At 40.2% G+C, this 11,298-nt stretch overlaps 4 protein-coding genes across 8 annotated transcripts; 2 read left to right on the top strand and 2 right to left on the bottom strand.

The window, feature by feature from the left end:
• Nucleotides 1-217: 217 nt before the first annotated feature.
• LOC108092966 (protein will die slowly) lies at nucleotides 218-2,613 on the bottom strand. The gene is made up of 3 exons (XM_017192855.2): nucleotides 1,979-2,613; nucleotides 1,103-1,728; nucleotides 218-970 (listed from the first exon to the last, which is right to left on the bottom strand). Exons 1-3 carry the CDS (start codon nucleotides 2,247-2,249, stop codon nucleotides 782-784), a joined length of 1,086 nt encoding a protein of 361 aa, XP_017048344.1. The 5' UTR covers nucleotides 2,250-2,613; the 3' UTR covers nucleotides 218-781.
• A 133-nt stretch (nucleotides 2,614-2,746) lies between these two features.
• On the top strand, nucleotides 2,747-4,859 carry LOC108092945 (protein GUCD1). Of its 2 annotated transcripts, none has more exons than XM_017192815.2 (4): nucleotides 2,747-3,204; nucleotides 3,273-3,541; nucleotides 3,612-3,751; nucleotides 3,989-4,859. In XM_017192815.2, exons 1-4 carry the CDS (start codon nucleotides 2,995-2,997, stop codon nucleotides 4,090-4,092), a joined length of 723 nt encoding a protein of 240 aa, XP_017048304.1. In that variant the 5' UTR covers nucleotides 2,747-2,994; the 3' UTR covers nucleotides 4,093-4,859. The 2 variants fall into 2 exon arrangements, with proteins under 2 accessions (XP_017048304.1, XP_017048305.1); XM_017192816.2 differs by having other exon boundaries at nucleotides 2,748-3,204; nucleotides 3,666-3,751.
• Nucleotides 4,524-9,313, bottom strand: LOC108092943 (arylalkylamine N-acetyltransferase 1). Of its 3 annotated transcripts, none has more exons than XM_017192809.2 (2): nucleotides 9,179-9,313; nucleotides 4,524-5,611 (listed from the first exon to the last, which is right to left on the bottom strand). In XM_017192809.2, the coding sequence occupies exons 1-2, from the start codon at nucleotides 9,248-9,250 to the stop codon at nucleotides 4,877-4,879; spliced, it is 807 nt and encodes a 268-aa protein (XP_017048298.1). In that variant the 5' UTR covers nucleotides 9,251-9,313; the 3' UTR covers nucleotides 4,524-4,876. The 3 variants fall into 3 exon arrangements, 2 of the variants coding, with proteins under 2 accessions (XP_017048298.1, XP_017048299.1); XM_017192810.2 differs by lacking the exon at nucleotides 9,179-9,313 and adding an exon at nucleotides 6,106-6,420; XR_001771457.2 differs by lacking the exon at nucleotides 4,524-5,611 and adding an exon at nucleotides 8,785-9,122 and having other exon boundaries at nucleotides 9,179-9,295.
• A 467-nt stretch (nucleotides 9,314-9,780) lies between these two features.
• Nucleotides 9,781-11,104, top strand: LOC108092944 (probable V-type proton ATPase subunit D 2). Of its 2 annotated transcripts, XM_017192812.2 has the most exons (4): nucleotides 9,791-10,054; nucleotides 10,117-10,234; nucleotides 10,291-10,654; nucleotides 10,715-11,104. In XM_017192812.2, exons 1-4 carry the CDS (start codon nucleotides 10,014-10,016, stop codon nucleotides 10,939-10,941), a joined length of 750 nt encoding a protein of 249 aa, XP_017048301.1. In that variant the 5' UTR covers nucleotides 9,791-10,013; the 3' UTR covers nucleotides 10,942-11,104. The 2 variants fall into 2 exon arrangements, with proteins under 2 accessions (XP_017048303.1, XP_017048301.1); XM_017192814.2 differs by lacking the exon at nucleotides 10,117-10,234 and having other exon boundaries at nucleotides 9,781-10,054.
• The last annotated feature ends 194 nt before the right edge of the window (nucleotides 11,105-11,298 follow it).

Below are 11,298 nucleotides of genomic sequence, written 5' to 3'. Positions count from 1 at the left end.
GAAAGCCAGTATGACCCAGGCCTAAAAGTTGGCTCCTGCTGAAGGTCACACTCACTTTGGCGCCAGAAATTCTAATTTTGGCCGACCTTGGGGAAAAAAGGTTTATTAATTATGTTTATTGCCTTCTACAGTCTGAACTTCTTCTCAACACAAAATTACAAATTGATTTTACGTATGTCACATACTACCCATCGACCCCAAAAAAAACCAAACAAGATTCAACTATTACAAATAAGTGACTCGCCTCGCAGAACGATTCAAATGCAAGAGCATTTGGGCGTCATTGAGGTCGTGTTTCTTTTATTTAAAATTTACACTTCGTATTTTATATATATTCTTTCTGGTGCTCGGATTTTGCTCCGAGCATCCATGTGTGGCTTTTGCTTAAATTTAGTTTTCTCGTCACCGAAAGATCATCATAGTTTTTGTGGTTGGGTGTGTGGTTGTGTCAAAGGTTACAAACATTTTAAGGGAATATTTTTCGCTTGTGTTTTTTGTGGCCAATACAATAGGCTAATAAATATCTATACATAAAATTTTTTTTGTTTTTCCGATTTTTTTTTGGGTTTTTCTCTTCTGCCTTAGAATGTGAGTTTTAAATTGTGATTTAAAAGTAGAATTTAAGGTTTCATCCAATAAATTATGTATACAAAAAAAAAGAGGAATTGATATTCCTTCAACATAATATTATCCAAGAAATGTATGTGTAAAGCAGCTCAAGCTGCTGCTCCGGCCGATCTCCCGTCCTCCAGCTGGATACCAGCGATACAAGTCGTCCACTCTATGTGTCCGACTTCCACAGCTTAATGGTCTTGTCGTTCTCGAGTGCCGCGGATGCAATGATGTTTTCCGTGGGGTGGCAGGCGGTACACAGCACGGTGTCAGTGTGTCCCTGCAGCTTCTGCACGACCTCCTTGCTCTGCAGATTCCATATGTAGACCATATTGTCCTCGCTGCCACTCACAATCCACTGAAATGAAATAAATATTCATTTTTGATATTTGATAAGTTAATTTATCTATAAAAGAACTTCAGTGTTACAAATCGACTCAGTCTTGTTTAATTTATATGGGGATTAACGTAGTTAATGTCTTAATCTTACCTTTCCTCCCGTCACCGAGAAGTTTGCAAATATGCAGTATTTCTCGTTCTTGTGTCCCGTGTACGTTTTCAGACACTTGCCCTTTGAGTAGTCCCACAGCTTGAGAGTATTGTCCAGCGTGGCGGCCAGGATGTACTTGCCGTTGGGAGAGAATTTGACAAAGCTTACCGGTGGATTGTCGTCGTCGATCAGGGTTTTCAAACACTGCCCACTGGCCGTGTCCCAAATGCGGCATAGTCCATCGTAGCTGCTGCTTACAATCAGAGAGCCGTCCCTGTTAAAATGCACCGCTGAGACAGGATCCGAATGAGCGGGCAGGGTCTTCAGGCACTTGCCAGTGCGCACATCCCAAATGCGAACGCTCTCGTCAAAGCTGCCGGAGACAATCAGATTGGACTGCGGATTGAAGTTGCAGCAGAATACATAGTTGCTGTGCCCCTTCAGGGTCTTTAAACTCTTTCCGGTGCTCAGTTCCCAGACCTTGAGGGTCTTGTCATCACTGCCACTCACAAGGAGTCGCGAGTCCGAGCTCCAGGCCACATCGCTGATGCCCAACTTGTGGCCCGAGATGGTCTTCTCAAACTTGCCATCATAGGCACCCCAGATTTTAATGAGTTTATCAGCAGCTGTGAAACGAAAACAGATAGTTTTGTATTTGATGACTATTAATAACTGGAAAATATTATTAAATCCAGTTTCCAGATTCTCTCTTATGTGGATACCCACATGGTAAATTCAGCAAGACTGTTGCTATCCATAAACGGTTAACTATTTGATTGAACATAGAACTTAAAAAAGTTATCGGATAATTTTTAATTAATTTTTAACGTCCCTACAACACGGCTAATTTCCGGGGATTTCGCTGGCTATACTTACAGGAACTGGCCAGCCACTCGCCATTCGGACTGAACTTGACCGCCGATACAGCCTTGGTGTGCCCTGCTAGGGTGAACTTGAGCGTGTAGTTGGGCTTAACCGACAGCGAGCTCTTGTTGGAGGCACTGCTATTAGATGAGGTGGTGGCACCCGGTTGCCCGACCGAATTAGGCTGCAACGAATTCGGGCCACTAGGTGCTGTGGGCAGCGGTTGCGGTGGCGGATGCACTACACCTGGATGGCCGCCATGAACGGCTCCAATGGGCACCATGTCCTCCGATTTTCAACTGGGATAATGATGATCTTGGCCAGCCCCTTAAGCTCCTCCTCGTTGTTTAGTTTTTCCCCCTTTTCTTCACGGCACGCCGTACACGTGCTTCTTCTTCTTGTTGTTCCGGCTAAGGGAACGCCGCTGTTTTGCGGGCGAATTTTTTCGAGGTTGGCGGGATAATTTTGGAGCTCCTGCCTTTTCTGCGGCTGGTCCACTGCTGGTTCGCTGATCGGGGTTCGGTTTCTTTATTTTAGCTGGTGCTTGCTTTTGTAGATGTTTTATGTGTTACACGTGAAAATAATAATAATTTTGGTCACACTAGATAGTAAAAAAAATATGTTGCCAGCGCGCTAATGTGACCGTTGCGGCTTAACAACGAAATCCCATAACGGTAGCTGAGCATTTTCCAGTTTTTAGTGATTTTCAAGGGGTTAGCTCTCTTGAGGGTTGTTGGGGAGGTTTGACCAAAGTCACATGTAGTGTTTACCGCTGAAAAAACATTCAAAAAGGGATGAATATTTTTGTTTCTTCATAACTATTTTTATACCAGACCCGTTCGACAGCTGGGATATTTAAGCTGTACCAAGTGCGGTCACATTGCACGTCATCTTCGCAACCAAAAAAAAAACGAAAATCAACCCCGAAAAATAACAACATTCCCCCAAATAGACGCGACATTCGCCACAACAGCGCAGTCGAGGGCACAGGACCAAAGGGGCACTAGGACCAAGACGAGTTTGCCAGGATGAACGGACTGCCACCGAGCAAGCACTACAATTTGACGCACTTCCAGCAGCGTTACAATTGGGACTGCGGAGTGTCCTGCATAATCATGATACTTTCAGCCCAGCAGAGGGAACAGCTTCTTGGAAACTTTGAAGCTGTTTGTAGTGAGGAAGGATTCGGTTCGAGCACCTGGACAATCGATCTGTGTTATCTGCTAATGCGGTACCAGGTAATGTTGTTGTCTTGAGGTATTCAAATTTTAACTGATTGGAGTTATCCCGATATTCCCAATAAAAGGTGCGCCACGAATACTTTACGCAGACTCTTGGGATCGATCCCAATTACGCCCAGCATACCTACTACTCAAAGATCATTGACAAGGACGAACGTCGCGTAACGCGCAAGTTCAAGGACGCACGGGCACATGGACTGCGCGTGGAGCAGCGCACCGTGGGCATGGAGGTCATACTACGGCACTTGGCCCGCCATGGTCCCGTCATCTTGCTGACCAACGCCTCGCTGCTCACTTGCGAGGTGTGTAAACGCAATGTTCTGGAGAAATTTGGGTGAGTGCACTGCGAAAAAAAAAACCAGAACCCATCCCAATATTTAACCTCCCGAATCCCAAATGAAAAGATGTTTTCTTATACCTTTCATCGTTAAAAATACACGCTTACTAAAATCAAAAAGCTACGCGGGACACTATGTGGTGCTCTGTGGCTACGACATGGCCGCCAATAAGATGTTCTACCATAACCCAGAGGTCCACGATGGCCGTGAGTACTTAAAGCAAAGCAGAGGAACAAGTAATACCTGAAAAAGTTGTCCTATCTGTGTTCGAATGTATATAGAAAGGGGTAAACTTTATTATCCCCACACAATTCCCATTAGCAATTTCAAACTAATCTCCAAAGCAAAGCAACTTTGGTATTATTTATTCAAATCTAGCCACCACAATGCCCTTTAGTTACGCGACCATTTCATTGATTTTCATTTTTGGCTGCGTTCCATAGACGTTTGTCGCTGCCACATCGAAACCATGGACACCGCACGTCGCGCTTACGGCACCGATGAGGACATCATCTTCATCTACGAGAAGCAAATCACCACAGAGTAAATTAACTGCAAAACGATAGACACACGAAACAGGAGTACCTGCCAGTTGCCAGGTTGCCAGAGAGTAAGAAAGGAGGATTGGAATCTGCGCTTGTGATATTAGGTCCTTAGAGGAGGAGTACGTTGGAGAGTGGGGTGATTAAGAAGGAGCTGCTTGGTTAAATTTTGGCACAACAGTGTACTTTATTTGGGTATTGTTAACAGTTGGTCCCCATAAAAACAACAATTACAAACACTTACAATTACTATTAAACCAGCCAGGCAGCTGCCTACACTATAGAGTCGGTCGATTTACACTTTAAGAATTGTTACAAAAAAAAGTATCCTAAGGTAATCTGTTAAGTTCCCTTAGAACCTACCCATACATTTCATTTGACACCTCAAATACTCATAGAGATCTTTGAGTGTAAAAAAGGTTATGTTTATCGAGACTTCAAGGTATACAATTTATAATTTATTTGCATTTAGAAAGCATAAAATGCTTATTTGGTTGGTATTGAATGCATTCCTTTTAATGGCCAAATTAAATGTTTAAAATGTTCTTTTTTAAGAATGTCATTTAAATTTTGAACTGAATATGTTTAGAAACCAAATATTTGTAGATATAGCTTAAGAGATTATTCGTTGAAATTGTCCAGAGGTTACTTTCCGTATACATTTGCATTCCATTTAAATCGACCTACCCTAGAGTACATTCCAATACATTGATGCATTAATAAATGTTTTGTTTGTATGTAAAAAATAGTACAAATTATTGTTTCAAACAGAGTCAACCAGCCGTCTACTTAATGGGGCTGCTCCTTGTTCTCCTGGTTGTCGTTACAAATTCGTTTGTAAAGTAGCTGCATCTTGATGTGCGGCGACTCAACGGGAAGGATCATCTTGCCATTTTCATCCGTGTGCTTGGCATAATGCTGCTCCGAGAAGACCTCAAAACCATGGGAGCGAAATATCTTCTGGGAGAAGATACCTGTGGCATCGGCTTTCATCAGGCGGAAGCAATTCTTTTTGGCTACCGCTACGGATTGCTTTACAAGCTCATTGGCAATGCCTTGGCCACGATAACAGGAATCCACCGATAGGATGCGGACATCGAACATGCGGTCTACATCAAACGCCTCGAAGAGATCATTTTTCAGATTGTGCCTGTAAAGCAAGTCGAAGATTTTTCGGAAACCCTCATCATAACTGGAGTCCAGTTTTCCCAACGCCTTGGCCATGTCCTTCGGTCGCAAGATCCCATTAAGTACCACGCCGGCTATTTTGCAATTGCCCTCCTCCTTTGCGTCTACTGCCATCAGACTCATGCGATCTTTTATGGCCTCCACACAGTGATCCTCGAGAGCTTCGCAACTGCTTCCATTCTGACACAGACCGGCCGCCTTGTTTAGCGGCTCGTCGGCGAAGAAGTTGCGACGCAGGTGCTCCAGCACTTGGTCGCAGTGCTCCAATCCGATCATTTTGTATTCCATAGTGGCACAGCTATGGGCGGCACTATTCCTACAGTTGATGAGCAAGGCCTGAGTAACGGGTAATGATGTTGGGGTGATTATCTCATGCATTCTTTAAAATTTATTAATTATTATACACGTAATTCAATAAATGGATAGGTCTGTGCAATATAATAAGGATTTTTTGATTGGAAAAATGATTTTTCCTATGCTGAATATATATTTGAAGTCAAGCTCACACAAAATCGTTATGATATGTGTCGTATGCAAATAAGTACTCGTGCATATATATGTATGCAAAGGACACTTTTTCTATAACTCAATTAGTCGCAACTCTTCGGCTCTGTAGTCTCTCTTTCGCTCGTATACGTATTGCACTTTCCCTAACAGTAATGATGCCCTAATGACACACCCCCATTGAAAGCCGTCCCTAATGGCACTCCCCCTTCAAGCACCCCATCATCTTGTCAATTTAATCCAAATAGCATGGCTACGGTTATATCACCTGTGCTAAATCGATTAGGAGTTGGACTCCATTAAATCAAGAACTTAGTTCCACTTACTTTTTAGTCTTGTGGCAGATTGGATCGAATAAACTGGACGGTATCGAGAGGGCTTGTTTGTTTTTCTCCGCCAACTTACGCAGCTGGGAAAAATGTGTAACCTACTTGCGGGCGCTTTCACACGCGAAATGCGACTGGAGCAGCTGGAGTAGCCGTCAAAAGCGAACTACCAGCAACAGCATCCCATTTGTACACCTTGAGAAAAGTATCTAAGTACATTATTTTTTTAGATAACATTTTAACTACTCTTCTTAAACAGTAAGGTGTCAACTTAAATATATTGATCCTTAAATTTTTTTTTAAAACATCACAGTTTTAGGCATTATTAAACTTGAGACTTAAGTCCTAAGTAGAGTCACATTATAAGGTAAGGCATAACAACGATTTTTAAAAATATTTTTAAAGTTAAGTTATATTTTTTGATTTTAGGTAATTTTTTTCCCAATGTATGCCCTCGTGTTTGCCTCATTGCCGAAGCATGAGAAAAATTCTGGCCTTTGGGTTGGGGTTAAAAATAAAGAAAAGGGGGCGCCTCTGTTGATGTTCCTGTTGTTGTCGTATCCTTCGAGTGACAGCCATGCGTATACGCAACGTTCACACACCAGTGAAGGAATAGTGTGTGCGTGAGCGATTGCCTGGCTGTGACTTATGCCAAAAAAACAGATACCAATACGAGTACAATTGCTGGCTTAGTAAAATCGAGTTTTCCCTGCTACGAACCCCGTAAAATACTCCCACAATCCCCCTTTGTTGTGCGAACTCGCACCAACTGTTGATTCCGCCTTTGTGAGGTTATATCCGACTTACAATGTACGTACATATGTATGTATGCACGTATTTCACTCGCATTCCGTTATCGACTTACTCAACGACCAGGACGTGCCACAATCAAAAAACGGGAACTCCTTTGTTGTATTTTTTTTTTTAAAAATTTGGGTAGAAGAAATTTTTTTTTAGACACTGCTAAAATTAAACTTATAATTTTAATTTAAAATTATGTGGTTCTTTTTTAAAGCGCAACGAACAGCGATTTTTAATGCAAATAAAATTTATATGTACATAAATATGTGGACCACATAACCTTGAGTCGTGTTGGAGTCTCGGCAAAGCTTGACTACCTGGTATGCATATTCATTACTTTAATTAATACCCCTACTTATTCGAACTGTCCAAATAGGGCGCGGAACAATAGATTTTCTGCACGCAGAAAAATGAGGCTATATATTATAAACATATTAATATCTTAAATATGTTTGGATATCAACAATTATTTGACTTTATTTTTTGATTTTTTTCAAGTACGATATTCAAATGCGGTAATTATCCTGAAAGTAAAAGCTTATTTTATGGAAATATTTTTCCCGCTGCTCGGACAGACGAATGAGTTTTTAATACCGTTGAGCACATTTGTTGATCGTTTCGTTAGTAAAAGTTTTTATAAACGGTTAATATATTGTCTAAAAAATGATCGTTTGATTTCCAATTTAATCGGTGTAATCTTTCCATGTTTTAATTTCAAGTATCATGAAAACTTGGGAAATGAAAAAACGGTTCTCTTCTTGTTCTCTTTTCGTACCCGTTCCTTTTCCTCTCTCTCTTTTTTATTACGTTTCCGCCGTTTTCACAAAGCTTCTCCTCTCATTTCGGTTTCTTCCTTGGCGTGCATCAGAAAGCCGATGCGTCTGTGCCGCACGTTTAATTAAATTTTGGCGTTTTAAAGTGGTTTAAAGTATTAAAAACACTTAAATGTATAAAAAAATGTGATCGCAGAGTGGTGTAATGTTTTTCAATAATTGTTTGTGTTTAACGGATAAAATCTATGTTCTTTTAAAATACAAAAAGTATGCAAAAATGTGCGTCTATGTGCATATGTATTTGTATAGCTTCAACAGTGCACACGCATGTTCCTTTACACACCTATAAACGTCTGGATAGGTTTGGGTGTTTAGCTGTACTTTTCAAGTTTAAGTCAATTATTGCATAGCACAAATAATCAACAATTGAAACTCAGTATTTATAATGGATACAAAAAAAATGAACAGGTAAGTGAATGCATTTTAAAGTTTTATTCTGTTTGTATAATTTGCCAGTTTGTTGTTTATTCGTTTCGTTAGTAAAAGTTTTTATAAGCGGTTGAAATATTGCATAAAACATGATCGTATGATTTTCAATTTAATCGGTGCAATCTTCTCAAGTTTTTATTTCAAGTATCATGAAAAATTGGCAAACAGTTCTCTTCATGCTCTCCTTTCATACCCGTTCCCTTTCCTTTGTCCCTTTTTTTTTATCACATCCGCCATTTTTACAAAGCTTACTCTCTCATTTCGGTTTCTTCGTCTGTACCGCACGTTTAATTAAATTTCGGCGTTTTAAAGTGGTTAAATGTATTATAAAGCACTTAAATGTATAAACAAACTGTGATCGCAGATTGGTGTAATGTTTTTCAATCAATAGTTTGTGTTTAACGGATAAAATCTATGTTCTTTTAAAATACAAAAAGTATGCAAAAATGTGCGTCTATGTGCATATGTATTTGTATAACTTCAACAGTGCAAACGCATGTTCCTTTACACACATATAAACTTCTGTATAAGTATTAGGTGTTTAGCTGTACTTTTATTGCATAGCATAAAAAATCAACAATTGAAATTCAGTTTTAACAATAAAAAAAAACAAAAATGAAGAGGTATGTGAATGCATTTTTAAGTTATATCCTGTTTGTATAATTTTGCCAGTTTATTGTTTATACATTCTCTTTGTTAAGGATGAAAGACACTTATACCTGTAATTGTTTTTTAAACCTTCGATTATAACATTTTTATCGAGTTTTTTTTATGTGTAAAACTCTAACCGTAACTGAATACCTATAGTACAAAAGTATTTCAAAGTTAATGTGCTGAGCGTGTGGCAGCTATTTTTCTTCGCCTATTTGAGGCCCTTCCAAAAATTGTGCGTTATTATTGGCAATCGTAGTCAATCAAAATCAATCTGTTTCAACGGTAATAAGACTGAACTGCCTAAGTAACAATCGTCATATTGGGTGACAATCGAAGAGGAGAAATTGTTAACCAACCTTTAATTGGTAAATCCTTTTTATGTTCCATCGATTTCCGAGGTGAAACAGTATATTTGGAAAAGTAATCATTATTTTTATTGCCAATATCCACCAAGACTGGGAACAAGAATTTTTAATGCAAAATTTGTACTGTGTCGAAAATATTATTCAAAGGTTGCCTAGATAAGCTATTTTATTAATACATGCTAACAATGCCCTGTTTAACGCACTCATTTATAAAATAACGGGCTTGACAACATAATTTCATGTTTTGGCCAATTGTATCACCGGAAATAAACGGTAACAACCGTTGCGGAACAACGCCTCTTGTTTAGTTCTATATCTATTATTAATTTATTTTGTATTGATGCCTTACCGTTATTTGGAAATTTTGTGGGTGAGCTAGTTGAAATATTTAATGTCATTTATTCTCACAGTTTTTAATAAAAAATAATAGATCACGGATTGTTTATACCGAACTGGCAGGTGTTTGTTGATCGGATATACCTTGAAGTATAACATACTGTGCCATAAAGTGTGACAGCTGTTCCGGAACAGCTGAGGGGCCCGAATCCAATTCCGAGCCCCCATAATAGTCCCACCGATCCGATCCGATTCGATTCCATCCCAAGACCGTCATTCTCTCGCCAGGTCGCTCAATGAGTTTTCATTCGCTGGCCCAGTTTGTTGTGCTGTTCGCTGTTCCCTCGTTTTGTCGTCTATTTTATTTTCGTGGTGTCGCATATATTTAGTAAATATTTTGTTGTTGTTATTTATAGTTCGGACTTGGTTGGCGTGGTGCGTGTTGTGTATTTTTTTTTTTGTTGAGTGGCATATTTTTGTTTGATTTTTGATGGCATCCAAGGACCGTCTGCCCATATTTCCCTCGCGTGGGTAAGTAGTTAATCCTTTTGTAAAAGTTGCCCTTGTTATATGCATATGGCCCATTTCCGTAGTGCCCAAACGCTGATGAAATCGCGTTTGGCGGGCGCTACTAAGGGACATGGTTTGCTGAAAAAGAAGGCAGATGCCCTGCAGATGCGCTTTCGTCTTATTTTAGGCAAGATCATTGAGGTGAGGAGGTGGATTTCACCACTGTTATTTTCTTATATTTGTGTTCAATTCGACAGACGAAAACCCTTATGGGTCAAGTTATGAAGGAGGCTGCATTCTCTTTGGCTGAGGTTAAATTCACGACTGGAGATATCAACCAAATTGTGCTGCAGAACGTTACAAAGGCCCAGATCAAGATACGCACCAAAAAGGATAATGTGGCCGGCGTAACGTTGCCTGTTTTTGAGCCCTATACGGATGGCGTGGATACCTACGAGTTGGCCGGACTGGCACGCGGTGGTCAGCAGTTGGCTAAGCTAAAGAAGAATTACCAGAGCGCCGTGCGCCTCCTTGTAGAATTAGCCTCATTGCAGACCTCCTTTGTGACTCTTGACGATGTGATTAAGGTCACCAACAGGCGAGTTAATGCCATCGAACACGGTGAGTTGAGAAAAACTCTAATAAAATGTTTGTAAACTAATGAATATGGTTTTTTTCCAGTGATCATACCCCGCATCAACCGAACAATAGAGTACATTATCAGCGAACTGGACGAACTGGAACGCGAGGAGTTCTATCGCCTAAAAAAGATTCAGGATAAGAAGCGTGAGGCTCGCAAGGCAACCGATAAATTACGTGAGGAGCAGCGGCGTTTAGGCAAATTGGCCGAGGCTAAGGAAGTGCAGAACATCCTTGATGATGATGGAGACGAGGATCTGCTCTTCTAGACCGACTGCATATCCCATATGCCCACCTACCCACTGCTACACCTGACTATCCAATCATTTAACTTTGCTACCTCACCTCTCGTTTTTGTTGTCTTTGTTCATTGTGATCCGGATGTTGTACCGCTTGTCGTTCTGGGAAATACAATCCGTAATCGTAACCTTAGTGATTGCTATTTTTTGTGGTTTTATTTTGTCAATTGACTGCTTTGTGTCTTAAGTGTACATGCACAGTGGAGCAATAGTAAAAAAAGAAAGTGAAAACTGGCAGAAAGAAATTTGGGAAATATTAAGTATACGTTGAGATTCAAAAAACCAACACAAATCACAACGTTTTAAAATCCTCAAAGTATTATTTTA

Source organism: Drosophila ficusphila, unplaced genomic scaffold (genome assembly GCF_018152265.1).
Source record: "Drosophila ficusphila isolate 14025-0441.05 unplaced genomic scaffold, ASM1815226v1 contig_198, whole genome shotgun sequence".
Lineage (NCBI taxonomy): Eukaryota > Metazoa > Arthropoda > Insecta > Diptera > Drosophilidae > Drosophila > Drosophila ficusphila.
Note: the sequence above shows the minus strand (reverse complement) of the source record. Positions and strands in the feature narration are given on the sequence as shown.

Coding starts and splice junctions, on each gene's coding strand:
- LOC108092966 (XM_017192855.2), bottom strand. CDS start 2,249: ATGGTGCCCATTGGAGCCGTTCATGGCGGCCATCCAGGTGTAGTGCAT. Junction 1,729..1,978: donor CGAGTGGCTGGCCAGTTCCT/GTAAGTATAGCC, acceptor TTCGTTTCACAG/CTGCTGATAAACTCATTAAA. Junction 971..1,102: donor TCTCGGTGACGGGAGGAAAG/GTAAGATTAAGA, acceptor ATTTCATTTCAG/TGGATTGTGAGTGGCAGCGA.
- LOC108092945 (XM_017192815.2), top strand. CDS start 2,995: ATGAACGGACTGCCACCGAGCAAGCACTACAATTTGACGCACTTCCAG. Junction 3,205..3,272: donor ATCTGCTAATGCGGTACCAG/GTAATGTTGTTG, acceptor TCCCAATAAAAG/GTGCGCCACGAATACTTTAC. Junction 3,752..3,988: donor CCCAGAGGTCCACGATGGCC/GTGAGTACTTAA, acceptor TGCGTTCCATAG/ACGTTTGTCGCTGCCACATC.
- LOC108092943 (XM_017192809.2), bottom strand. CDS start 9,250: ATGATTACTTTTCCAAATATACTGTTTCACCTCGGAAATCGATGGAAC. Junction 5,612..9,178: donor AAAGGATTTACCAATTAAAG/GTTGGTTAACAA, acceptor CCCGTTACTCAG/GCCTTGCTCATCAACTGTAG.
- LOC108092944 (XM_017192812.2), top strand. CDS start 10,014: ATGGCATCCAAGGACCGTCTGCCCATATTTCCCTCGCGTGG. Junction 10,055..10,116: donor CCCATATTTCCCTCGCGTGG/GTAAGTAGTTAA, acceptor CCATTTCCGTAG/TGCCCAAACGCTGATGAAAT. Junction 10,235..10,290: donor TTTTAGGCAAGATCATTGAG/GTGAGGAGGTGG, acceptor TCAATTCGACAG/ACGAAAACCCTTATGGGTCA.